The 26,739-nt window shown below is 35.2% G+C and overlaps 5 protein-coding genes across 6 annotated transcripts; 3 read left to right on the forward strand and 2 right to left on the reverse strand.

The window, feature by feature from the left end:
- The first annotated feature begins 1,017 nt into the window (after positions 1–1,017).
- Positions 1,018–4,785, forward strand: LOC120623311. Its single transcript, XM_039889270.1, has 6 exons — positions 1,018–1,140; positions 1,348–1,495; positions 2,298–2,434; positions 2,892–2,955; positions 3,526–3,637; positions 4,561–4,785. Exons 1-6 carry the CDS (start codon positions 1,074–1,076, stop codon positions 4,777–4,779), a joined length of 747 nt encoding a protein of 248 aa, XP_039745204.1. The 5' UTR covers positions 1,018–1,073; the 3' UTR covers positions 4,780–4,785.
- Positions 4,786–5,318: 533 nt separating this feature from the next.
- Positions 5,319–7,944, reverse strand: LOC120637936. The gene is made up of 5 exons (XM_039910008.1): positions 7,719–7,944; positions 6,566–6,693; positions 5,885–5,948; positions 5,658–5,778; positions 5,319–5,550 (listed from the first exon to the last, which is right to left on the reverse strand). The coding sequence occupies exons 1-5, from the start codon at positions 7,871–7,873 to the stop codon at positions 5,359–5,361; spliced, it is 660 nt and encodes a 219-aa protein (XP_039765942.1). The 5' UTR covers positions 7,874–7,944; the 3' UTR covers positions 5,319–5,358.
- Positions 7,945–12,946: 5,002 nt separating this feature from the next.
- LOC120637796 (cyclin-C) lies at positions 12,947–14,873 on the forward strand. Its single transcript, XM_039909813.1, has 3 exons — positions 12,947–13,715; positions 14,183–14,275; positions 14,687–14,873. Exons 1-3 carry the CDS (start codon positions 13,116–13,118, stop codon positions 14,807–14,809), a joined length of 816 nt encoding a protein of 271 aa, XP_039765747.1. The 5' UTR covers positions 12,947–13,115; the 3' UTR covers positions 14,810–14,873.
- Positions 14,874–16,666: 1,793 nt separating this feature from the next.
- Positions 16,667–18,460, forward strand: LOC120623246. Its single transcript, XM_039889164.1, has 3 exons — positions 16,667–16,777; positions 17,542–17,776; positions 18,279–18,460. Exons 1-3 carry the CDS (start codon positions 16,704–16,706, stop codon positions 18,429–18,431), a joined length of 462 nt encoding a protein of 153 aa, XP_039745098.1. The 5' UTR covers positions 16,667–16,703; the 3' UTR covers positions 18,432–18,460.
- Positions 18,461–21,394: 2,934 nt separating this feature from the next.
- On the reverse strand, positions 21,395–26,605 carry LOC120637634 (serine/threonine-protein kinase prpf4B). Of its 2 annotated transcripts, none has more exons than XM_039909544.1 (6): positions 26,421–26,605; positions 23,997–25,229; positions 23,589–23,913; positions 23,011–23,154; positions 21,985–22,060; positions 21,395–21,889 (listed from the first exon to the last, which is right to left on the reverse strand). In XM_039909544.1, the coding sequence occupies exons 2-6, from the start codon at positions 25,219–25,221 to the stop codon at positions 21,731–21,733; spliced, it is 1,929 nt and encodes a 642-aa protein (XP_039765478.1). In that variant the 5' UTR covers positions 25,222–25,229; positions 26,421–26,605; the 3' UTR covers positions 21,395–21,730. The 2 variants fall into 2 exon arrangements, with proteins under 2 accessions (XP_039765478.1, XP_039765479.1); XM_039909545.1 differs by having other exon boundaries at positions 25,407–26,605.
- Positions 26,606–26,739: the final 134 nt, after the last annotated feature.

Below are 26,739 nucleotides of genomic sequence, written 5' to 3' on the forward strand. Positions count from 1 at the left end.
TTCCCTACTTGACACTGGCAAAGTACATTGTGCTATTTTGGCACCCCATAAATCAAAAGAAGAAGAAGAAGAATTAAAGTTAAGTAAGAAAACCTTTGAGGAGGCTGAGGAGTCACAAGAATTCGACTGGGCTTAGTAGCCCAGTCGAAAACCCCAAATTGGGGTCATGTATTAAATTGGAAGATATCCCAAAGCTTTAGTATCCCAAACTTGTTTTCGTACTACATTAAAGCTTTTTGTAACAGGTCTCTTCCGGGGAAGAACTAGCCGGGTGTGTATGTGTGTGTGCGTGTTGTGTGTGTGTAGGATACTATTACTATTATTTAGTATAAAATGCCCCCCCCCCCTATTTTTTTTTTTTGCATTCTGATTCTGAAGTTTCATGAGTCCCTGTCAACTCAATTGGCAGATCCACTTACGAAATGCATGGCAATGGTTATGACGTTATTTGTTGGCATCTTTCCAAAGTGGTTGTGGTGGGTTACCCTGCTGATTAAAACAACAAAATTATGTTGAATTTTATATGAAGACATGTCGAGGTCGTGCCGTGGTCTGATGGTCAAATGCATTTTGTTCAATGAGTTATGCATGATGCATTTTAGTAAGCGGTTAAGTACGTTCGATTGTAAAATAAGCATTATACTAAAATAGCTGCAAGCGTTAATACCTACTTACAGCGTTGGAAATCAAGAGGCTTTTATCTTTTATTGCCATGTACAATTCTAATTACTCATAGATACCCATGAAAATATTCGGTTCAAGGGTAATTGAAGTTGTATAGCAATATAAGTACTGGGTCATGGTATCATCTAATCCCAACATAGTATTTTAAATTAAGTATATGCAGTGTAGTCCACAGAGCCCAGAGCAGTAAAACATTTGATAACAAGCAACAATAAACTGGCGTGCTATGTACTTATTTCCGAAAAGGATATTTCACTGAGCTCAGTAAATAACGTAATCATATCACAGTGGTGTGTAAATAAATACCACAAACCTTTAAATGCACGGTTTGAATTCACGTAGGTATCACATAAAATTACCGACTTTATCGATCGAGCGATACTTTAAAAATGGTATTTTTTTATTACATTGTCCTATTCGCTATTGCTGCGGTCTCTAGTGTTGATAGTGTTACACGTAAGTTTATAAACAGCTTCTTATTGAATAATATTTTATTGAAATGCTTATTTTTCAAATAATTCTGATTCCCGCCATGCAAGTTGCTTTGCAAATGGAAACATGTTTTCTTCCTCTCACTTTAAGCTTTTCTTTAATTTTATTCATAGTTATATATTTAGGTATGTAAATAATTTTTTAACATAATTAATTCAATATTTCGAACAGCAACAAATCAGCTACTGGAGAAACAGATACTTTCAGTTCTAAACAAATGGCGTGAAGGCGGAGTCCAAACTAATTTATTTCCACTTCCTCCATTAAACCTAATAAACATAAACCCAATAGATAGCTATTATGATCAGAGAGGCATTAAGTGAGTATCATTTTTGAACTTATTAATTAGTAATTAAAATTGGAGCCTTGGCTTTGCTCGTAAACAATTTTCAATTTTCCCTCGGGAACTGGTTGAGGAATCGGTATACAAGGTATGTTCTTTTTCATGTCAACATGGATGCCTAATTTCATCAAAATCCGTTCAGAGGTTTTTGCTTGATTGAGTAACAAACCGTTCTTTGGCTGCATTTTGGCCTCCTTTATCTAATGCTTCATGTTTTAAAGTAGAACCTATTTTGTTCCCAAAAACCAATGATACATTCTTGCAAACGGATTTGGTCTTGGAGGAAGGCTCAGCCTCAACTGGGGGTATACTATTGTCTACTGAGGAGTTCTGTGCTTAACTCGAAAAAACAGGTGCATACCTACTGATAATACAACCCTTACATTGCAAAAAGCATCATAAAAATCAGTTCTCATTTAAAGGAGGTATTGTGTTAAATTATCTTATAGATCGATCAATCGAGCGATCTCCTTCAGACAACCCATGACCAACCCAAAAAAAACAAACAAATGATAATGAATAGATAGATGAAGACAACCAGATCAAAATGACAAAAATTACGGTTTCGGATCCAGTATCATTTATGAAGTGCCCTCCAAAAAGAGAATTTCAAAATATTTGTGTTCAATGAACAGAATTGGACCTGTTTACAAGAATATTGTACTATAAGAATAGATATAGATTGAAGTAGTTACTTAAAGTTTTGATACAACCAAACTTCATTAAGTAATTCATATATCTTCCTATTAGATAATTATAACTTGTTTGTGTTTATTAGAATCACATTTTCAATTGGAGATATGAAGCTGCGTGGACTGGACAATTTCACAGTAGAATATTTAAAAGTGACGCAAAGCTTGGATGATATTCGGATTTCTGTGAAAGTTTTCGTACCCGATTTAACTATTAGCTCAGGTTGGTTAACTTAATATAAAAAATAAACTTATTTAGCTTTATAAGTCGGGATTCATTCCAAAAACTTACGAACTGAAGAATAACTGATATAAATCGAGAGTCGATTTACATTCGTAAGTCTTCACGCTTGCAATTATTTTAAATGATCAACGAAGAATCAGTTTGGCCTGCTATCAAATTATTATTATGCATAACGAGTGAAAGACTTCATTTTTATTTTTTAGGAACGCAAATACCTACTGTATTTTCTTTCCTAAAAAATAAAAAATACAGAGCAGAGCGTGAATTATTTAAACGTCGATTTTGGCGACATCGCTTGTCGCTCGTCGCTAACAGTATCATAATGTAGGCTGTCCCATCAATAATGGGTCAAGTTTAAGTGGATTGGCTACTATCTCCTCTTGATCCACTTTTTATGGGACGTACCTACTGTATTAATTATTTGTTTTTTTTTCAGATAGATATAATCTAAAGGGCCGTGCTTATTTCTTGTATCCACTGGAAGGTTTCGGTAAAATGTCGTGAGTAAATTTTTTTGTAGAAAAACTATATTATCCTAATCACGTCTATCACCTTTGGCATTATGATATGACTAAACTTTATTTATTATCATTACTTTGAACAAGTCAAAGTGTACATAATATTATTGGTACAATTCGTACACAATAACAACACGGAATGATCCAAGAGCTGGCGCTTACTTAGCCCAACGGCTAAGTCTAGCAACTCAAAGTGGAATAGCGTTTTGGGTATCATGCCCATAAGTGAACAGTTAGACGGCTTATATTTATTGTAAATATTAATTTTAGTTTGTAATTATTATTTCCCACGCGGAAACACACGTAATAATAATAATACTTCATAATATTATATTATACGTGTGTTTGTTTGTTTGTTTGTATGTTTGTTTGTCCTTCCTTCACGCCTCAATTAAGCAATCAACTTGATTTTTGGCATAGAATTAGTTTCAGCGGGATTTGTAAAAACCGTAATAAACACTGAAAAAGAACGCGGACATCTTCTAGTAGAAGCAATAGGCCATAAGTAGGCTGGATTAAGCGTAGTCGCTACTGATAGAATTATTTTTCCAGGGCAATGTTCCGGAATGTGGATGCATCATTAAGTGTTAACTTTGCTAACGTAGGTGATGTCGGTATAAAGATAGACGACTTCATATTGAATTTTAGTGCTGGCTCGGTCGATGTGAGTATTTATTGCCTATTTCATTTTGCATTCCAATAAAATATTTGTGTAAAAAATTTCGACACTTATAATTTCAAATTGTTTCCTTGATATTGAATTTATTGTGGTGTTGTAATGCAACAACCTACATTCCAATGTGTTTTACTAAGATGATGTATTTAAGGTGAACTTCCTTTTTGGTCTAGAAGTTAGCATGCTCGACTCAAAATGTCATCTGTGCGATTCTCGAATTAGGCTTACTAGTTGACGGTATTTTTTTCTAGCTGATAATAATCATTAAAGCCCACCAACCATTATTGAAGCAGCCTGGTTAGTTCCTAAACCTTCTCTGCTGTGCGAAAGGAGACCTGAGCCCAGCAGTGAAATATTGGACGAGGGTAGAGCTATAAATAGGTAGGCACCCATAAATGAAGGTACATGCAATTTTTCGACAAAATTAAGGTGGAAAAGGATATTATTTTAGAATGTAAACAAGCTCTGAGTTTTAACTTAAGAAATTTGCCTGTCTTTCTTAATTAGTTTATTGTCTTATACTTACTATATAAATCTCACTGTGACACGTTTAAAACGAAAGTATACGTAAACCGCAATATTAAGAATATACAGAATCCTATCTTCAATCATTCTATCATTATTGTATGCACTGCATAGTGTCCAAAATAGTGAAAACGCCCCATGCACCCCATGTCACATCCGCGGAATGTTGCTAGCTCACAAACTTTTCCCATTTTATGGAAAACGTTAAGCACATTAGAGATAAAATAATTACTGTCCACTGCTAAATGGAAAGAATGACTAAACGCCTGTTCGAGAAACTCTACTAAGGTAAAGTGGTTTTGATGCTACAATATTAGTTGTGCACACTTAGTTAATTCTGTGACGTGTCCATTACTTTGCCACTAAGAAAAAAATATATATTGCAGGTTGATTTGGAGAATAGCACATGGCCAATAAACCACGTGCTGAACAAAGAGGGCGTGGAAATTATAAAAAACTTTCACGAAGACATCGTGAATATCGTGCAAGACTACGCTGTACCATACGTCAACGACTATTTAGCTAAAGTAACACCGAGAGAATTTTTAAAAATAGCAACTAATATCGGCGAGAATTCATATGTTATCAACAATAATATCAAATAATATTGACATTTAAATTGTTTTATTAAATGAGTTTACGCAGATGAAAAACTCCGAAAAGCAATCCTATAAACCAGCGAACGAATAAAACAACGTTTCATCGGTTTTGTTGTGTTACAGTGTATTATCGGTCACTAGTGTACCTATTGCTCACGTCAAGATCCTATAAAACGGATATCTAGCTAATTCGACGAAAGTAAACAATGAACAAGATCGCACTGTTTTTAGAATTTAGTTTAGTTTAGAGATTTGTTTAAAAATGAATAGGCACCAATGTATTACACTATCTAGCAAACAATAGAGAGCAAGATAATAATATAAATTACACTCGTCAATTTAGTTCAGTTTAGAGATTTGTTTAGGTCCAATATGACTTATGTACAGTCGAATTAGTTATGTCATCTGTTTCATAAGATCTGGACTTGATCATTACACTACCGACAGATAATAAATAGTAATAATAAATAAATAACAAAATTCTTGGGCATCAAGCTCTACAATTCTACAGTTTCATAAGTTGGTAGGAAAATAAAAATGCAGTGTGCGTACTTGTAATTTTATAATATACATATTTTTTTATTTCTAACGAGCGAGTAAATACGCGTTTACTTGCGCTACAGAAAAGTTTTCGATAATTCTGTTCATTTGTTTCAGGATCTCTTGCGCTACATAATAATTAACGACCTTTTTAATAGGTTCTAGTGCAATATTTGTGCCTAATGACTGTAGAGACTCCAAAACATCTTTTTCAAGATTCAGGCCATCTAACCTAACCTGGAACATTCGCAAAAAGAAAAAGAAATCTTAAAATAATACACCACCAACACCAATACAAAGTACCTACCTATGCAATAATAAAAAATAGCTATACGTGTACATACCTTCACGTTGTCTGCATGAAAATGTGTTTGTAACGCCGTCAAGGAGTAAAAATGTTTAGGTGGGAAAATATTCTCATGGCCACCAACTGCTCCATCAACTTTTACATTTTGTAATTGTACTCTGGATAATTGAATACTCATTTTAATCAAAAAGTCCCTTTTGTAAATACAGTTATGGCGCATTTGTAAATAGTCACAAAACATTCAATATTTTAATTGATTCTAACCTTAATCTTCCTTTAATACTCATTGGGAATAAACCTCCCAAAGCCAGATTTGCTTGAAAATAAACTAGAAAAAAAATACAGCATTAAAGAATGTAATATAAAAACCTACTTAACCATCCGACTGATAGGTGTAGTTAGCAAAAAGCTAACTGTCTTTGATTAAAATGGTTATTTAGCCGACTTCATTAAAAAATGAGGAGGTTGTCAAATAAACCGCGCCCGCGATTGCTGCAATCTCATAAATATGCATTGTTCACGCAATCACACCCCATAATATGATAATATCACGCCTGTAGGTACACTTGAAAGGTTACACAGACGTAATCAGTATCTCGGGGCACACCCACAATTTTTATGAGTTGGGTAGTCGTAGTTGAAATTTTGTTCGCAACTGAAAGCTTGTCATAGCACACACTAAGTCTAGCTTGATTTATGCAAAAATGTGTGAACTTTTTAGTTGGTATACATTTTATTATCGAAATCGGTTTTTTTAAAACATTTTTATTTGTTAGGTACGACTTGACTGTGTTTGACAGTTGTCCGTGTAGACTGGCGATGCATCCTAATATGGTATTGCGCTAACCTGAATAGGATATTACTGCTTTAAACACAGTAAAGTCAGTAAAGTCTACTTTTATTAGTTACTAGAATACTAGATGTCGATTGACACTATAGTATTACCTACTCCATTTACCAAAGGCACTGAGAAAATAAAGTCGCTTCTGTTGGTGTCCAAGCGCATCTCGATGAGCTCTATGTTAAAAGCTTGTAGACCAGTAACTATTACTTGCGCAACATCAACTTCGCCGCTAAAATATTAAAATTATCTATTATTTTTTTATTTGTTAGCGGTGATAGCCTAGTAGCTAGGACTTCAGTTGCGTGTGGAACCAGATCGATCCCCTGCAGGCACCTATAACTTTTTCAGTTATACCCACAGAATTAAGAACATACAGAAACCGTGTACACGACTAATGTTGACGCAACAAAACCAACTCCACGGTGCTTCTCGAACATGCGGTTAGTCACTTCATTCCATTTAGCAGTTAACACTTATGTTCTAAATGTTAACCATAAAATGGGGAAAATTAGAAATTATTTTGAGCTAGCAACATTGCACAGTTGTGGCGGGATATGCGTATTCACTGTTTTCACAAACAGTGAAAACGCATGCAATAATGGCTGAATTATGGTTCTGCATGTTCTAAAGTCAGTGGTTATACCTATACGTTATAAATAATGAAATATCGTTTGCTTTAACGGTGCAGGAAAATCATCGTGAGAACACCTGCATGCCTGAGAGTTCTTAATTTTGTTCTCAAAGGCTTGCGGATTGCACCAATCCGCTTTCCGTTGTGGTCTAAGTTCTTCTCATTCTGAGAAAGGAGACGTGATCAGTATAGTCTGTAGTGGACTAGTAATGGGTGAATTATGATAATAATAATTTAACTATCAATATCTGCCAAAAAAAAAAAAAAATTTGCCCTCGCATATGAGTTAGACCTTAGAGTTACTCTAATAAGACGAAATTTAGACCTCCAGTTACCTACTTAGACTTACGTAAATACCGCAATCCAAAGATATTATAATAATGTGCTGTTGCACATAGGCCTCACTACCCTCCAAAAATATTTGGATACGTTACAAATAAGTTTTTTTTTTGTGTACATGCATAGACTATAGATATTATTATTATTTTGAGCTTAAATGCCTTCCACTCGGGTTGTAGAGTCGCTACAAAAAGGCCCTTTTCATATTTTAGCTTATTAAATACATTCCAATGCAGTCAAATGGTATATGTAGACTAGAGAAAATAATAATAAATTTCACTTACGTTAGTAAAGGTACATTAAGAGTGACTGGTGAAAAATTATTATTTATGTATGGATCTAAAGGAGGAATTTTATAGATTCCAGTATGAAACGACTTCCGCAACATTTCCAGCAGTCTGCGGACATTGTAGCAGGCTTTTTGATCTTCAGCAGACATATGCGGGTAGCGATCTGGTAGTACGCCAATCTCCAGGTCTGCGTTGTAAGGGCCGAGGTCGAACTCTCTCCCCCTTACTGTCCAATGTAAAAACAACATAAAAAGTTTAGTACCTACCTAAGTATATAGCTTGGATTTAAAAATTGCTTGCCCTATTTTGTTTCTTTTAATCTAACGAGTTTTGGTATAAACCTATCTAGATTTTGGATTAATTTTTTACCTTCACAATCACTACTGTCACGTTTGAATGCACAATAATTACGCAATATTGTTGTGTGTAGATATAGTTAATCAGTCCTTAGTCATCACCTCTATTAATTGAATATATAATCAACTCAACGAAAGGATGCCCTAAGTTACCTCCCTGGCGTATTGGTGTGCACTGTGCTGTGGTCTTAAAAGTGGGAAACCCAGACCGTGAAAATTTGGGCATTTATGATTTCTATATTTTCTCTGATATGGCTTAGGCTACAACCCTATCAATAAAGACGTGCTGCCCAGAGAATAGTTGTAACAGTGCTCAGTGTTCCAGAAACCGATCAGATGGATGGTTTTAATATTATAATTTATGACTGCCATAACCCTCAATCGGGGGATTCAATTTTGACTACGGATCTCCTCATATTCGATTTGAGTAATCACGTCGGGATTACAATAATTTAACATACGTAAACAATTAAATACTTATAAAAGTACCTACCTACTTCTTGATATTCCTTATGCTATATTTTTTAATAATCGTAATTATCATCATATGCAATATATCGTAGCTTAATTTAACAGTGACAGGTATTATTTTAATAGCAACACAGACAAGAGAGTATCAATTTGTAAAAATAGTCTCGTAGGCTATAAAAAAATTCGTAAGAGAATCTTACGTGGTTTTACCAAGCTTACCTATTTTACCAACCTACCTACCTTCGTTTGATTATTATACCTAATTTTAACACTCACTTTGGCGAATGGTGATCTTCTAAATTCAAACTATTAAATGGCAAATTTTAGGTTTCCAACATGCACTGCAGTGTTGCTCTGTTTACGATAGTTTTCTACTTACAGGTCTGGTCCATTGATTACAAGAATATTAAAAATATAGATGACAAACTAAATATCCGCAGTTTCATGTAATCTCATTTTTTTTTGTTAAAATTCAATTAACAATTGGCCCATGATAGTTTTATTCTTCAAATTAAATTAATAAGCGGCTTTTTCTCTCTCAATTCTCAACTTACATAATTGGCTGAAATGTAGTTCTGCTTTTGTAACAACTAATAAGATACCCCATATTAAGATTCCAATTGGATATGCCATTATTGTTAGTTCCGATTCAAAACTGTTAGAATGAAGACTAAATGACTTCTTATTGGAATCCTTCCAATAAATAACTTTTTGTTAGGTACATACTTGAACTAGTAGGTATACCTACATAAAATTAATTTCAGATTACAATAATTAAGTACATGTTGCCTGTTGGGTTGTGTAAATATTATTTATTAGTAACGGAAATTTGTAATTTCATGCTTTAATCTAAGGTAGCTACTTAATAAATAATAACATCAAATGCAATAATAACTGAGCAATAATTATTGATAATCGAAAATGGTTTAACAGTGCTAAAAAAGTTTTAGTAAGGTAGGCTTAAATGTACCTATCTTTCTTTTCTTAGGTAACGCAAGATTAATTTTTATTATTAACTTTATTGTCATTAGTTATATCAAAATTCGCTGCTATTTGTGTTTTCATTCAAACTTTTCTGTTTCATGTCTACTTTCTTTTGTATACTTGCCTTATATTATATTAACGTTTGTTATCACAATTCACAGTTCTAGTACATCCCTACTAATATTATAAATGTGAGTTTGTTTGTTACGCTTTCACACAAAAACTACTTAACCGATCCTCATGAAACTTTGTACACATATTCTTGGAAGTGTTAGAAGTAATATAGGATACTTTTTATCCCGACATTAAGCTCGGTTCCTTTGGGAGAAGGGATGAGTGTTTGACGATTTTACACCATAACTCCGACAAATTATAAGCCATTTAATTAATTATTTTTGTACTATAGAGGTTATAATATGTGTTTAATTTTGCCCAAACTGTGGTTGAAGATAGAGGACAGAACTCCTCAGCGGACAACAGCAAACCCCTCATGTAAGGCTTAGTGATACTGAATACTTCTACAACTAAATTGAATGCCACATCAAAAATCTAAATTAAACGCAGACGAAGTCGCGGGAAACAGCCAGTAAATAATAAAAATACAAAATTCATCACAGCGTGTTCCCAATTCTGTTGTAGGTATCTATATTTTGTTGTGTGTGGGTGTGTGAGTGATAGTGTGTGCGTTTATGTGTGTGTGCGTGCGTGTTTGTGTATTTGTAGATGAGAATGAGCATGTACGTATGCTTCTCTGGGTGTCAGTGCGTGTGTAATTGACTTGTATGTGTGTGCGTATATGTAATGTTTGTAATTAGAAAGTTCCACGTACACTAAAGACAATAAACCAATATTTAAATAAATTAAATTATTTTATAACTCTTAAAATGTTTTCGTAAGCGTCTTAGTCTAGAGCTACTAGCCAGGATTTAACTAATTTAGTTAGGTTAAACTTACTTACTTTTTTTAAGTTTTTGCTAACATTACTAAAACAATGATAAGCATATGATGAGTTAAACTCGAATTAGCACTTGGCAAACCGTGATTACAAGAGAAAGTGTGTATAGGAAAAGTAAAATCTATATCAGGGCTAGTTCGCTTGTATATACTGAAACACAGATATTTCGTCTTAACGCTGTTTATAGAAAGTAAAATATCCTCTAGCCAAGATTTTACTGGGCTAGAGAATATTTTACTTAGTTAATAGTAAGACATAATATAACCTCGTGGACTTTTTGTATTTTTGTGTGTATATGCATTTAAGCAATAGGCACAAAAAGATTAGAAGCCGGAATCGTAAGCCGTAAAAACCAGTTTTAAAAAAATATTCAAATCCTTGTCAATTGTCACTTTGCATTGTCACTTGTCACTTCTTTGGTTTTAAGAATCGGTGTGTTTTTTTCGGCGGGAAACTTCGTACATGGCGGACGCGGTTTTCTCAAATTTTTCTTTGATTTTACTGTAAACTCGTCTTGAAAAGGATTTGGTGTTGTTTATATTGAACTGTAACTTGGCCTGTCAATTTGTGCACACGTGTTAGTGAGATTCCGGTGTAATTTCGGTGTTTTATGTGAATTTACACAGCAGCAGAAATAGTTGTTATTGGTGATATTCGTATAAATCTAACCGTATTTGGTGTTGGTTAAATATTTATTATGTGTCTGTAGTTATAGTGTTTCCAGTAAAATGGATCTAGATACACCTCCTGAGCCGCCCGACCCGGGGGCATCAGCCTCGTCTCGCAAACGACAAGGAGAGGATACCAACGTATATGCGGCCAAAAAAACTATAACTGATCCTACTCAGGTAAACCCATCCGTTCAAAGCCTTTACATACATCCTTCCTTCACCGAAGGCGCCAAGTCATACTCTGACGATGATAATGGGCCTTTTATCGTCCAAGTCTCACGGGAAGTGGAGGACCCATCCTCTGGAGCGTCATTACGGGCTATAAATTTCGGTCAATTCTTGCACAAACACAAAATTGGTTCAATTATCCACGACGGCGTCAAAAATATAGGCCGCAACAAAATTACTGTAGAGTTTACTTCTGCCCAAGCTGCCAACAACTTTCTGGTTAGTCCAGTTTTGAAGTTATGCAAATATAGAGCTATAATTCCCACATACAACATAACCAGAATGGGGCTGGTGAAAGGAGTTCCCGTGGACTGGTCGATGGACGAGCTTGTTGATTCGCTAGAGCTCCCGCCTGGCTGTGGTGAGGTTCTGAAATCAAGGCGACTGAACAGAAAATCTGTCACAGAGGGTGTCATCACTTGGGTGCCTACCCAATCTGTTGTCCTAACCTTCAGGGGGCAAATGCTTCCTGCTAAGGTATATTCATACCACACCTCACTGCCAGTTGAAACATATAAACTTCCAACAATACAGTGCCAGAACTGCTGCCGTTTTGGCCACATTAAAACAATCTGCAGATCTAAGCCCAGATGCTACAGATGTGCTCAGCCCCATACAGGTGACTCATGTTTGGTCATCAAGGAATTATCTACATGTTTACACTGCTCTGGTAGTCATTTTGCTACTGATAAAGACTGCCCAGAATTCTCCAGGCAGCAATCTATTAAAATGGTCATGTCTCAGAATAATAAATCTTACATTGAAGCATCATCTCAGTTTCCTCCTGTCCGCAGGTCCTATGCTGAGATAACAAAAGAAATGTTTACTCCTACTAATGTAACTTCCTCCAAAACCTCCTACCGGCAAACAGTTTTCCGCTCTCCTCGTCCCCGAGCTCCTCTAGCAAAGGGCTACGATAAAAAAGCTGTTCAGACTATTGTCGGTGATTACTCCTCATCCCTTCCTAATGGATGCGCTCTCAACAACAATGTTGAGAACCCTCCCTCCCAAGGTAAAATGCTTGAGTTTATCTCCGAATTTCTACTTAGTATTGTCGCTCCATGTAGTGAAATTCCCTTACCGCCCAACGTTGCCAAAAACTTAAGCCAACTTTTTAAACTACTCCAAAATGGGCCCAATAACCCTGCTACAGTGGAACTGTAAAAGTTTACGTCCCAAGAAACATGAGTTAACCTTCATAATCCCACCATTCTTCCTCCCAAAGTCCCCCGTCCTTTGAGTGTTAAATGTTTTTTAATGTTTGTTTTCAGTCCTTATTGTAGATTTTTATGTAAATATATAGTAAGTAATAAAATTAAAGTATAATGTACAAAAAATATCCGTGTAAGATATATATGCATGTGTTGTCTGTGTCCTTAGGTTAAAGAGCTAACTAGCTAATAACAACTATTTCTTGGTACAAATTCAAAATTAACTTTTCATTAGTTTCACCGATCAATCTCCTTCGTGCCTTCTTCATCTACAAGACATTGGCGAAATACCTTGTGCCCAGTTGGCGCAGACAAAAGCCATAAACAAGAATTGAATTGAAAGAATCGGTGTTAAAATATGAATGTAAATAAAAGTTTTATATTTACCTTAAATTAAAGTAGCACTAGAAACGACAACTGTTATTTTTTTAACAAAACCTATAAGATATGTTTTAATGATATTATACTAAATAGTTATAGAAATAGTGAAAATTCCATAAAATCTGATCTTGACAATGGCTGGTAACTTTTGGCAAAGTTCACATCATCAACAATGGATACTCGATAAACAAGATCTGTTTAGAGATAGACAACATGACTTAGCAAAGCTGACTGAGGAGGAGTACCAAAAAGTATTTAACTTTTTCGCAAGCATCATACAAGTATTAGGGGAACAGCTTAAACTTCGACAGCAAGTCATAGCAACTGCTACCGTTTATTTTAAAAGATTCTATGCTAGAAATTCATTAAAATGTATAGACCCGTTACTTTTAGCGCCCACTTGTGTGTTCCTAGCGTCTAAAGTAGAAGAATTTGGTGTAATTTCTAATTCAAGACTAATAACCACATGTCAAACAGTAATTAAGAACAAATTCAGCTATGCATATGGACAACAGGAGTTTCCTTACAGGACAAACCACATATTAGAGTGTGAATTTTATTTACTTGAAAATTTGGATTGTTGTTTAATTGTCTACCAACCATATCGACCTTTGTTATTATTTGTGCAAGATATACACACACAAGTACAAGATGATCAAATTCTCACATATGCTTGGAGAATCGTTAATGATTCACTGCGAACTGATGTCAGCTTACTTTATCCTCCTTACCAGGTAATGTTTTATACAAATTTAACTTTCTTACTAACTTTATTTTATTATCTCTCAGAGTAGGTTAAGAACAAGGTTCAGGTAACTAAATATGTTGACATGCCCAGCAGCTTTACTGCAACAACTTTTCCCTTAAAATGCCTGAAACTAACTGTAATAATAAGACATACTGTTCTATCTTTGTATTATTAATATAGTAATACATTCACATTCTGATATGCCCCTACTGTATTCTGTATTCCATCTGAGAGCAAGTTATTCCATGTTTTTATGGGCCTAGATTGCCTGTGAGTCAATTCAAAAATAACACTCATTTGCAATTATTAGTAATATTTGTGTCTGTCTAGGATGATTGTGAGAAATCTTTTTTATGACAAGATCAATATTTATTTGTAAGTTATTTGTTGTAGGCATAATAGTTTTGTTAACATCCAGGAGCTTTAGGATAAAAATGTAATTATCATTTTCAGATTGCTATAAGTGCTCTTCATATTGCTTGTGTGATGCTCGGTAAAGAGAACCTAAAGCCATGGTTCGCTGAGCTTAACGTTGATATGGATAAAGTAAGTTAAATAAAGTCTAGTAACTATTAGTCAATATTTCATATTCAGTAAAATCTTAAAAAAACAATTCAAACTAATATTATGAATGCAAAATTTTGTCTGTTTGTTATTCCTTCACACCATAACTTGATTTTTGGAATGGAGTTAGTGAAAAGGATGGAGCGTAAGATAGGCTACTTTTTATATCAGGAAACAAACGGTTCCCAAGGGATTCGTAAAATTCCGTAATAAACACGAAAGAAACAGCTAGTAAAAAATAAAGTAGGTAAAATTTTTGTTTTGAATAATAACCAAATTGTATGCGTACAAAGCATTTGTATTATTATATTAAATTAAATACAGGCATTAAAAAAATGCTAGAACTGTAAAGGTTGTGACAACTATTAACTTTTACTATTCTTTTTGTTATAGATCCAAGAAATAGTGAGAACTATCATTAATTTGTATGAAATGTGGAAGAGTTATGATGAAAAGAAAGAAATTCAAGGCCTTTTAGGAAAAATTCCAAAACCATGCCCAGCCCCACAGAGATAATGTTCCATACTTCCAAGCATTATGTATAGCTTGATGAAATATAACAATTATTTTTCGAGTAAAACCTCTTTTATTTAAAAATATTGTATCCCGAGAATTAGCCAGTCCCTTTACCCTATTTTATAAATGTGAAAGTGTGGATGTTTGTTAACCAATAACGTAAAAACAGCTGAACGAATTTAGATCAAATGGTTTGACATGGAAAAGAAACTAGGCTACCTTTTATCCCGGGAAATCAAAACTTTAATGCACGCGAACGAAGTCGCGGGTATGAGCTAGTATGGTAATAAAAATAAGAAGACAAAATCTTATGTATATATTATAGACTGCTCAACATTGGGGTAATTTATTGTGTTACATTGATCCCCAGGGATCACAAAAAAAAGCCCACAAACTAAGACGGATATTATTTTTGTTATTATCATCTCACATTGCATGCAAAATGCAAGCTGGCTTGAGCAATAGTTTATACCAATATAAGTAGTTTGTGTAATGAACGAATGAATATCGCATAATGGACCGACATCGCCTTAATATAAAGAGAGCGACGAGAAGTGATTGTATGATTAAAACTGAGGATCGAACAGTGGACTCTAGAAGGGTTTAGGCCGTAGTGCACGCTAGCCAAGTACGAATTGGTAAACTTCACGCGCCTTTGTGAACATTAAGGTGAACTCTAAGTGATGCAGGTTACCCCATGATGTTTCTTCCACAGTGTATCCGAACTTCGAAAAGCCTCCGTAAAGTCTCGTCGGACTTCGAATTTGACCGTTTGCTTTGGTGGTGACGATGGTACCAGCGTTCTTTATTAGGAGTTAGATACTTATTATGTAGGTTCTAGGTATAGAACCTTTCCGATTTTTATCATATTATCATACCTACTTATTTTTATAAATTGTTATCGGAAGCTAATAGATAGATACCTATATATATGGATGATATATGGATAATAGATACCATATTAAAAACGTTAATATAATACAAAAAGATGTAAAGGTACACTCAGAACATCAGTGTCCGCCTCTTCCTAAACAACTGAAACAAGACCTGTGACTGCTTATTGTACAACTGATACTATCATAACAACTGATCGTATATACACGCCAAAACATTGTACCATTATCAATAAGACGTCCATAAGTTAAGAGTATCTGGTATAGTGCCAACTCGTAGCTACAGTCATCATCATCCTAATAACGAAGGGCTTGTAGGGGGGGTTTTACAGCATAGACCCACCACGAGTCTCCAATGCCTGTTGGTGGTGCTTTTTATCAGAAAAATCTTATATATATCACATAGGGTGAAAAATAAAAGTGCAAACCAGAGTGAGGACTTATAAAATAACGATTTTGGTATGATTCTTTAATGTTTATCGCCACCTTTTGTTCGATTAAGTCGGATAAGCATAATTTATAACTACTTATTCCTATTTTAAGATTATAGCTATAGATGTAGCGCACTAAAAATTATATTTACCTCTCCTTTTTGTACGCCCATCCTTTTTTATAATTAAAAAAGGATAATATCCGAAATAACTGAAAGGTAGATCTACTAAATGGATACTTACATTCTTAAGCATAGTTCAAAGGTCTCACAGAATCTTAAGATCGTTTCGATCGATCATTCCACAGTTATTTGCCACAAGCTTCAAATTATTTGGGTCGAATTCGAATATCACTTAACATTGGGTATTTAAGTAGTCTTCCAGAAAGACTAGTAATGTGGAGATTCGCAGGATTAACTTGGTCACTAATAAAGACCGTTATAAATTTGAATTTTTATTGTTCCTCAATTCTTTGTGGTCGCCCTACTGACTTACAGAAGTTCAAGTATTTAAGTAACACCCCAGCAAATTCCAGTTCATTAGTCTTGCTTGTTTGTTTCCTGCGACAACATGTCATCAAGAAGCTTGTACGTCTACTTTGTGTTTCTAGGAATAGCTTATGGAGAAACAATTGCTACCAATAGGTAATTATGAATTTCCTCATGTCCGTGTGTATTTTTTTTTTTTATAGACGAGCGCTTGACTGCAATCACACCTGATAGTAAGCGATGATGCAGCCTAAGGATGATGGAGCGCGCTTGCCTAGAAGATGCTTATTCACTCTTGATTTGATGGTACTCATATTGTAGAAACTGGGGAAAATGGAAGCTGGAAGAGCATTCCAGATCAGAAACGAAGATGCGAAGCGATACGCGACCACGTAGGGATGCAGATCCTTACGGTGCCTCGCGGTATATCTGTCTTTACGCGGCATAAGCCATGAAGAGACTTCGTATAATATTTTATGATTTGAATACTGCTCTTTTGATTATCACAATTCGAAGAGGGTACACTTTGTAGAGTTTACCCTATAAAGAACAATAATAAATCCTTGCACCTTGTCCATATCAATACTTTCTGCTTCGCTTCAAATATTAGTGCTGTCATTATTTTAATATGTCACTATGCGGTACTCTACGAATTTAAAGCTCTACGGAATCTCTTTCAACTCAGATTTACAAAATTATTCTAATTTTGTGAATCAGAGCTCTATCTCAATATCGGGGTAGATTGCAAAACCGTTTGGACGGTACCTACACTAGTCTACATATTATACTAGTTGCGCCACACGTTTAAGTTAGTTCAGTGCATAAATATTAAGTAAGTTTAGTGTACAGAGCAAAATCCGTGACGTCTCGTCTAATAATGAGAGATGATTGGTAGCAAATTTTATATTCCACTTATCCAGCTCAGGAGCGTTCACCGATGGCGTTAGAGGCAATTGCACGTGCGGTGGATTCCCTACCTCAACTCCTCGTGCAGAGGAGGCTCCCCTTCTATCACAGTCGCCAGGACTAGTTGTGGTCTGCACTGATGAAGGCGAGACCACTTGCAAGAGTCTCTGCCTCGCGTTAGCCACGGCTACAAAGGCCAAGGGACCCGAGATCCTGTGTTATAGACTTGGCGACGTTAATGAGCTTAAGGTGAGCGTACCTGTATAATACCTATCCATACTAATGTTAAGTTGAAGAGTTTGGTTTTTACAGGCACGGAGCCCTTGATCTAAGTAGGTACCTAAGTAGTTGGATTTGACAAAATCTTTTTTGATAGCCCAAATCTTGAGGATGGTTATAGGCAATTCAACATCACGTTACAAACCTGAGAAGCCGAGCCATCTAATGAATAGGACGGACGGGCGATGCGAAGCGTTGGGTCGGGTTGTATTGAGTAGAATAGCGGATGTTTAGTTCTCAGAAGTTGTACGCGGACATAGTCACGGGGTACCGCTATTTAAGCTTTTGTATAAATAAAAAAACATGTTAAGAAGTGGTATGGCAAATAGGAGCCAATCGCGTTCCGGTATACGATGCAAAGACATTCTTTTTTAAATTATTTAATAGTTCCGTTTCGTGCCTTTTGATAAAACTTAGGTAGGTAAGTACTTACTTCAGGTACACAACTGAATATTAAAGATTTTTATCTTAGCTTTCAGCATTTTACCAAGCATGCGATAAGCCCTGGACCTACGCAGACATGACAGCCGACGAGCCCCTTTGTTGCGAGAATTCGAAGATCAAAGTTTGTGCATCAGCTCAAGTTACCAAAAGCATCAGCACCACTACAGCTGTTGCATTCTAAAGGTGCCAGCCAACGTTGTCCACCTTTAATGCTTCCATCCAAAAATATTAGCTAATGAATTATTATTGAATGTATTGTGATTAAATGATTATAATTTTCTTATAGTTTTGTTTATTTATTTTATTTAATAAGGTAATTAATTTTCTTAAAACGTACATAAAACTCTGAATAATAAAGAGGTACTCGAACCAGGGATCGAACCTTAGAGAGGCTGCAGTCCAATACCAGCCTATCACCGCTTTGTGAAATGGGCTAATGGTCTTAAATAAAAATGATACCATCTGTTTGTGAGCTTACCGACTAGACGGATTATAAGGAAATTTTTGCTTTCGCCTATAGCTTGCAATTGGGAGACTTGCATGGCGATTATATTTATAATAACATGGCGATTCAGTAATTTAAAGTGATCAAAGTAGAGGATTCCCGCTAAAGAAATAGTCTGATACAGTTGAAAATCTCGTGTCTATTTACAAAATTTTTATACATTAATGCATCAAATGTAACAACACGAATTACTTAATAGCCTATTCTTATTAACCTATATAAAATTCAATGCATGAGATAAAATAACACCGGGCTCACATTAATGCCAGAGACATGCATTTTATATGAATCAGTCTTGATACGTGTGCACTGTGCATCATAATATAGTGCACATAATTTCATATGAGGTTAAGACGGACCTTCTATCGTGTTCTTAAGAATACCACACAGTACTCTAATGTGAATCCGGCTAAACGAAGTGTTTAAATTTTTGTGTACATTCACTATATTTTTTTTCATTCCACACCGGCAAGTAAGCCAGCTTATTCGATGTTAGGTTGTTAAAAGACCGTTTTCTTTAAATGTATACATAGTAGGCCATTACTAAACTTAAATGTTAAAAAATAACCAAATTCCTATTTATATAAAACAATCATCATTGCATTACGACAGTCGTTAATTATACTATTCGCGATTATCTTTTCATAGCATTCCTCACGTGCATAAAGTGAAGTTAAAATAATTAAATAATTAATTGTTAATTACCTATATCCAAAATCACCCCAAGAAAAATTATCGAGTAATTGTCACTGTTTATTAATACTTACTTGGGTATAGAGGATAACATTTTCTTTTGTTCCATAAATATTATGCTAAGTAGAATTGCAGTCAATATGCGCAAATCAAATCAAACTGAAAAATATTTCGAAATGACAGCTAAAATATGCATTCAAAATTCCACAAGAAGTCAAAGCCTTATAATATAATAGTCAATTCACATATTAAGCCGGATTCAGATAGTAACTATGTGTCATTTTCCCGAATCGATCAACGTATCCATAACGCCGAAGCTTATGATGTTCGCACAATATATTGTATGATATGGATAAGCGATACAGTTCGTCCCATATCCAGTCGGTTTTGGCCACCAAAGAAAAGCTATGACACAACTGGATAATTTGACATTCGATCGAGATAGTATGATATGGATGGCGTTCACACGTTACAAATTTGGACCCGGCTTATGTGGCATGGAAGCGGCATAACTGTGCGTTAGGCTTGATCTGACATATTATAACTTGACATATGTGTTACATATGAAGCTAATTTCGCGTAGATAGAGTTAGTGTTATACCCTGTACCTTGCTAACATTGTTATTACGCGGTATGAAAGTCTTAAGCGCCGTGCATATTGTTTACCCGGTTTTGTGAGAAAGTTGAGAGGATTTTTTCATCATCATCATCATCATCATCAAGTTATTATTGTCCTATAGCTGGGCACATCCCTCTTATCTTAGAGGGAAGAGGGATTTAGGGTTCAGAACTAATAAATTTATATTTATATTAATAGTGAGCAGTGAGGTCCACTTCATATGCCCAAAAGCAGCACTGCATACCCAAATGATTTTATATATTTCGTATTGAAGGGGAATTTTTCCATTTTATGCCAAGCCCATACTTTATGCATACCCTGGTCAAAAACCCTGTACACGCCACTGATAGTGAGTGATTATTATCGGTACCGACGGATTAACGCATGACCCCCGTGTCATGCCCGATCCGGGATTTCAACCCGACGGGGACCTTGTGATCCGTTACTGAACAGGCTATTAAAACCAACAAGGCTAAAAAGAAAAGATGATGACTAAAAAAACTTATTTCGGGCTCTATTAAAATATTGGTGAAATAAGCAGAAATTAATATAGATATATATAACGACCCGCAGCGGGGCGCAAGTTTCGTCTCACTAAGGAGAAACTGTTTTGTAACTTAAAAAACTTATAATTTTCAAGCTCTGGGAGGTCGGAAATTTTGACTAAATTATGCGTTGCGTTTCGATGCTTGCAGCTCTTCTGTCGGTCGTATATATTTTGCAAAATGTTTAAGACACGAAGTGCCCAATTCGTGGCATAATGCGTTTCGAAAATCGCTATAGCTCAGGTTAGTTCGAATTCCTGATGCTGTTCTTGTATGGAAACTTAAAAATGGTTATATGGTTTATGCTTTACTAGACTGCTGTACTGCAAATTTCGTTCTGGATTAATTCATTGTAAACTATTGTAACATTGCAATGCATGATGCATTGTATTGCTCATATATAATATTTGTTGATTGCCCCATATTTAGTAACTCATCATCATCATCATCAACATTATAACATGTTTAAATACCGAGTAAGTACACTTGCTAAACTAACTTTCTTTTAATGAATAAACGTAAATAACCAACCGGCGGTTTATTAATACCGCTCGAAGCAGTATTCATTAAGTAGACGCTCTTGTTTCAGAACTATAAGGACATTATTATAAGGATGTCAAGGTAAGTCAATAACTGTTTTAACCGAAAGCAGAAAACCCCCTGCAGGGCTAGCACGGGCGGGAGATCAAAATTATATCCCCCGATTATGACAAGGGATATAATTAACGTGCCCACCTGCTAAATACCCGGAACATGGAATAGGAGAAGCTTACCTACGTTTATTAATACACATATATTATTTGGATATTATTTCCACTTGTGTACCAGTGCTCTGGGAGTTGATAAAGCTGTGGGAGAAGATAAATTTATATCCTTTCCCCGGGGATATAATTGTCTCCTGCCATTGCTAGCCATGCTGGTAGTTATTACCATCGTTTTCCTCATTAGTAATGGAATATTGCACTAATTATAAAATTTCATATTTGAAAAAATTACAGTTGTGTTATCTTTTCATATGTTTCTGGATTGTTATGGTATCATCATTGTCACGGAACTATCAACGATGTCATGTACATTTTTCATAAATAGGTACCTATACGTTCCAGCGTAGCGTTTCCTTATAAATATTTAGCATCGCCGCTTGAAAATCTAGAATTAAGGCCTTGCGCTTTCTTGATAATGGATTTCTTTTGAGCTTCGTCGAAACGGTTGACTTGCAAGTCCTGGTCTCGGCTGAATGGACGGCGTTCTTTTTTCTCTTCGTCTTTTTCTTCTTTCTGTAAAATTATACAGAAAAAAAACAATAATATACCATTTTACAAACAACAGTTTTGTTAATACTATTTTGGTGTTATTTATTTAACACTATTACCTTTTTCTTCTTTTTTAGCTTCTTTTGATGCATATCCAATAAACTTTCTTCTCTTTTATGTTTCTTTTTGTGTTTTCTGAAAGTTAATATCTGATTTAAAATATAGGACATTTTAGGTATATTTTTTTGGAGACTCAAAAATTGAAGTTTGTAGTTCCACTCAATAATTATATATTATGAAGTAGAAAGATTTATTTTTTTGATTGTAATCAACTACTGAAACGATTTTAATTATTATCTGTTTCCATTAGAAAATTATCTCATTCAGAAGTAACATAGGCTGTATGTTATTTCAGTATTAAAAATTAAAATTTCAGCCGGAAGAATAAAATGCACTATAGCGTGTACTACAAAAAATGTCAAAAAATGCTCTTTAGTCGATTTAAAAAAGTCAGCAAAGTCTATCTATTATTAATAAGAATTTAACGTCATAAATAATTAGAAAAATTTAAGTTAAAAGGCATATCTTATTAATTCTTTGAAAAAGTAAACAAAAATGTCATATGCCACTCAATATATGTATTAAGATAACGTTTTGTAAATAAATATTGCAATTTAAATCATTTTGTTTAGCATGCATAGTTTGAAGATGATTCTATTAACTACGGGACCCGTCTTGTAGAGTTAATTTCTATGAGGAAGGTACCCGCGTGGCATCATCATTACCATTATCCCATCAATCCATTACCGGCCAACTACAGAAAACGAGAAGGGGTTAAGTCAACCCTGGCGTATTTGTGGACTCCACACATCGCTGAGAACATTATGCAGATCTCTCAGGCATGCAGGTTTCCTCACGATGTTTTCCTTCACCGTTGGAGCAAGTGATATTTCAATTATTTAAAACGCACATAACTTAGAAAAGTTAGAGGTGCGTGCTGGGATTCAAACTCGGCTTTCCGAAAATGAAGTCGAGCTCCTACCCAATTCGCTATCACCGCTCGGCATGCGTTAATATAACATTTCGTTACGACCCATACTTAACAACTGGACGTCTAGTTATCAATAAAATCAAAAGGATTTTACTTGGCAGCTTTCTCTTGCTCCTCATCCCGATTTGCGATGTGACGCTCTCTTGCTTCTCTTTGCAGTGTTACATTGCTGTCCTCTTCCTTTGCTATTCCTAACGCCTTACGAGCTTTATCTTCAGGGGTGTCCGTCCAGCTTGACCTTTGAAATTACCAGAAATGACCTTACTTATAGCAGTTATAATATTAGCCTCATATAAATTCATTAGTGTTTTCGTAATGAATTCTTCAGACATGAAAACATGAATAACAAAGTAAAGGATATACTTGTAGACTAATAGAGAAGATTTTGCTTCTTCACCCTTGACCTAACAACATTCAGGAATGGGTTATCGCCTAGTATGTTTTCTGGGACTTTAGTGTCTATCAGTAATTTTTATATATTACTAGCTGACCCCAGCGCCATCTGTCGGGCTCATTTGTGAATCTAAAGAATCCAGGGTGCCACCCTAACTCATACCGAAACATTCATTCAAATCGGTCCAGCCGTCTAGGAGTTCAGTGACATACAAGTGGCACACAAGAAATATATATATAAAGATTTATTAATTTGTTAGTAATATTTCTTTTACATACCTGTCAGACATATCAGGCCCTGCTTTAGCCCTAAAACTGCGTGCTTCTAAACCTAAATACTTTGTCTTGCCTTCTGGTAGTTCTAACATCCATTGTTCTCGTGATTTGATATTTGAGTTCTGTAATGAATACCCATCAAGTTTTTTTATTTTTATCTCAATAGCTCTCTCTTCAAGATGTTGGTGGGCTTCCAACCACCTATTTTCAGCTCCTACAGGTAATGGTCCTATACCATCATCCTCATCTGAACTGTCATGTATTACTTCATGGACTATTTCACTGTTTTCTGCCAAAACTTTACGCATATCTTCTGGTATTGATGGTCCTGTAAAACAAACCATAATAATTAATCATTTACAAAATGGATAAGCATAAACTTATTCAATAAGCTAAGTTTGTTATATGTACCTATATTTTGATGACCTTTCCTCTGTAAATGAGGTGGTAATAAAGGTCCTTCAATGGGAGCTGTCGTACTTCTTATAATACGCCTTTCTAAATGTGGAGGCAGTGCTGGCCCCCATACATCTATATTTTGCTCATCTTGGGTTGTTTTTGATCTTTTAAGTTTATGTCTTAGGTCATTGGGATCAATATCACTTTGAGAGTCATCACTTAATATTTCACCTTCTTCACTACTCTCTTTCAGGTTATTTTTTTGTGTAGATGAAACTTCAGCACTTTCAATTAATTTAGTACAATCAATAACAACATCTGGAATATCTGTCGTACTGGTAACTTCTACAGAGGCTGAGGATTCACGTTTATCTTTATCAGACTTTGAAGATTTTCTTTTATGCTTTTTTTTATGTTTCTTTTTTTTAGTTTTTTGCAACTCTTTTTCTAAATTCAGTAACTTTGCTCTTAGTCTCTCATCATCAGAAGAATCAATTTCACTAGACTCATCAGATTTTTTCTTTAATTCTTCAGATTTTTCTTTAACAATTGCTGGTATCATATTATAATATGAGCCAGGCTGTACTTCATCAGAAACATCACTGGTCTCATGTTCTTCAATTAAAATAGGGCTCTCACTTTTCTTTCTAAAAGTCTCAGATATGGGTATATGTACAACAGATTTCTTCACTACAGGTTCTGGGGATACTGACTTTTCTTTACTGGATTGTAATTCAGTTTTATTTGAACTTCTATCTCTTTTTGTAACTATATCTTTGATATCATCTTTTAAATTCCTTATTTTTACTGGCGATTTATGAGATCTAGATCTAGAATGCCTGTGTTTATCTTCACTATTGCTTCTAGTCTCTCTCGGGTTTGATTTAGTCCTCTCCGAGTCCTCTCTGGACCTCGAACTTATTCTTCTTATGTCTCTATGCCTTTCTGAGGATCTTTTACTTCTTTCTCTACTTCTATCTCTTGAATATCTTCTTATAGGAGAATACCTGGAGTATCTATTTCTATCTCCCAATTGCCTTTCAAACTTCTCTCTTTCATTTCTCCTCCTATCTGCATCTCTATTAAATCTGTCAGCAGATCTCCTGTTTCGCCCTGTTGGTCTAATGTGGAAGTTATCTCTTTTTGAACTTGAATTATGTGATTTATCATCTTGGCTTTTTGTTTGACCTTTGAACCTGCCAGTTTCTGAATCACTGCTTGATTCATCAGATAGCATATTTGCACCTAAAATCAAAAATAAATGGTAATAACTTATATGGAATAAAAACAAATTTTAAATTAAGCATCATAATAGATTTATTATTATACACTTTGTTATTTTCCTTAAACTAAACTATTCACAGTAAATGTTATTTAAATAATTTGATCAGAACATTTTAGCTATTTTCTTAGCACTGTAACGGATAGATTTAAGAATGCCGGCTGTAGGAATACCCTTCAGGGACTGCCTCACACTAGACTGCCATACCAAGTCTTTTAGTATTTGCCTCAAAATTACAGCACAATCAATATCATAGGCAACAGCACGGAGAACATCCTCCATATCCTGCTGAAGCCCTCCATGGTTCCAGAATTTCACTATTCTCTGTTGTGGAACCATAGGTAACTGCATTAAATGGTGCAACTTTGTTTCTGGATGTATGTCTTGATGACACTGAGCATCACCAGTTGGAAAATCTACATAGGCATGGAATTGCTGCAAGATTGGTCTATAAAGTTCACGGAAGTTTAGCAATTGTGGCTGGACAATGTTGCGAACTTTATTTTTGTTTTCACCAAAGGTCATGCGGAAATCTCCAGCATAACTTAAATTAGATATTGCAAAATAAAAATCATATTCTGAAAAGGTTTCCGGCAATATCAGAAGGGCTGTATGAACGGCAGAGCGTAAATTCGACTGGAGGGCAATCTGCAGTTGAGAGCTGTTTGTTTTTTTGATAATCTCAACTGGCTTATGAAGTCTGCCTGCCAGATACAAGTTGTTCCAATCAAGCAGATCAGCAATTAGGTCTTTTTGGGACACAACACCATACTTGATAGTTACATTTTCTTCCTTAATGTCCACCAGTGTGTTAAAGTAAACCTTTGCACCCCACTTTTCTTGAAATCTTGCAACAAATCCTTTGCCCAAAAAACGAAGAGCAGAGTAGTGTGATGGATTAATCTCGATGTTAGCACCATGCCAGCGGTACGAGTTGTCAACACAATATATAAGATCGATCATATTGTGTTTCTTCTCATTTCCTATTTGAGGCTTGACAGCTGATCCATAGGCAAAACAAAAAGTGAAATTTTGTGGGAACTTGGACAAAATTCTGTAGTACAGGGGCGATATATCCTTAGCAGCGCCAGCTACTTTTACTGCTGCAGATGCCATGATGGGAACTTTATAACAATAGTGGTTGTTTGGCTGACCTGTGGATCAACTTCAGTTCAGCCGTATTCCTTCGCAGACTGCGTAGATTTAGTGAATATAAGTAACAAATCAATTTGCTTTATTTTATCGTGGTTCTCTGTATTCTATAATTATTTATTACGACGATTAGCCAACAATACGAAAACACATTTTGATTCACACTTCACAAAGAACCACAGCATGAGTTATTTACTGGTCTGTGAAACTAATCTCTGAGATATATCTGTATTCACTATTCTATTCGGTACTGCTTATTTATCCATGTATGGTCCAAGGTCGTTGGCTGTATGGTCAACGATCTTTGCCTTACCTGATCGG

The sequence above is a fragment of the Pararge aegeria genome, chromosome 4 (assembly GCF_905163445.1).
Source record: "Pararge aegeria chromosome 4, ilParAegt1.1, whole genome shotgun sequence".
Lineage (NCBI taxonomy): Eukaryota > Metazoa > Arthropoda > Insecta > Lepidoptera > Nymphalidae > Pararge > Pararge aegeria.